Source organism: Apaloderma vittatum, unplaced genomic scaffold (genome assembly GCF_000703405.1).
Source record: "Apaloderma vittatum isolate BGI_N311 unplaced genomic scaffold, ASM70340v1 scaffold26637, whole genome shotgun sequence".
Taxonomy (NCBI): domain Eukaryota; kingdom Metazoa; phylum Chordata; class Aves; order Trogoniformes; family Trogonidae; genus Apaloderma; species Apaloderma vittatum.
In genome coordinates, this window is record NW_009726075.1 from 1,685 (window position 1) to 2,234 (window position 550).

The following is a 550-nucleotide window of genomic DNA, read 5'->3' on the forward strand; positions in this document are numbered from 1 at the left end:
CCAGCCTGCATGGCAGCCAAACCATGCCGGTAAGTGCCAGGCTCTCGCCCTGCCCCATTCGACCCCGTGCCGCCTGCGTAATCCAATCACCGGCTAATTTGATCCTCTGTCTAATTGGATCAAAATTCTACAGACCCGCAATTTGTTGGCAGGATCACCCTCCCTCCAAGGTTCATCCTTGCCTGGGCACTGAACCCCCGGGGGGTGGGCGTGCAGGGCTAATTCCCTCCATGCTGGGGAAAGGGGCTGTTTAATTAACGTCGAAGGTCAAAATCATGAACGGGGAGGGGAGAAAAAAAAACCAAAAACAGAGGTCAGGGAGCCGCCGCCAGGGAGAAAAACAGGCTATAATTAAACCTCGCATCGATCGCTGGTTGCTGCTGCCAAGCTGGGCAGCATCCCTGGGGCCGAGAATGCCACTGCGAGCCAGAGCAGGGAGATGTTTCGGTCGGGGGGTCCCGATATCAGCCCCACCTCCCCTCGCTGTCTCAGGGCGCCTCGTCCAGCCTGGTGGTGAAGTTTGCGGACACGGATAAGGAGAGGACCCTGC

The 550-nt window shown here is 58.0% G+C and overlaps 1 protein-coding gene across 1 annotated transcript in view; it reads left to right on the plus strand.

Moving 5' to 3' along the window:
- LOC104276733 (CUGBP Elav-like family member 6) overlaps positions 1 to 550 on the plus strand; it is a gene marked incomplete at its 5' end in the record, with an annotated part of 4,100 nt that overhangs the window by 295 nt on the left and 3,255 nt on the right. Inside the window, 2 exons of the mRNA XM_009873154.1 lie at positions 1 to 29; positions 493 to 548. The exon at positions 1 to 29 is cut by the window's left edge and continues 5 nt beyond it. Coding sequence (XP_009871456.1) covers positions 1 to 29; positions 493 to 548 — 85 coding nt within the window. The remainder of the gene's footprint in view (positions 30 to 492; positions 549 to 550) is intronic.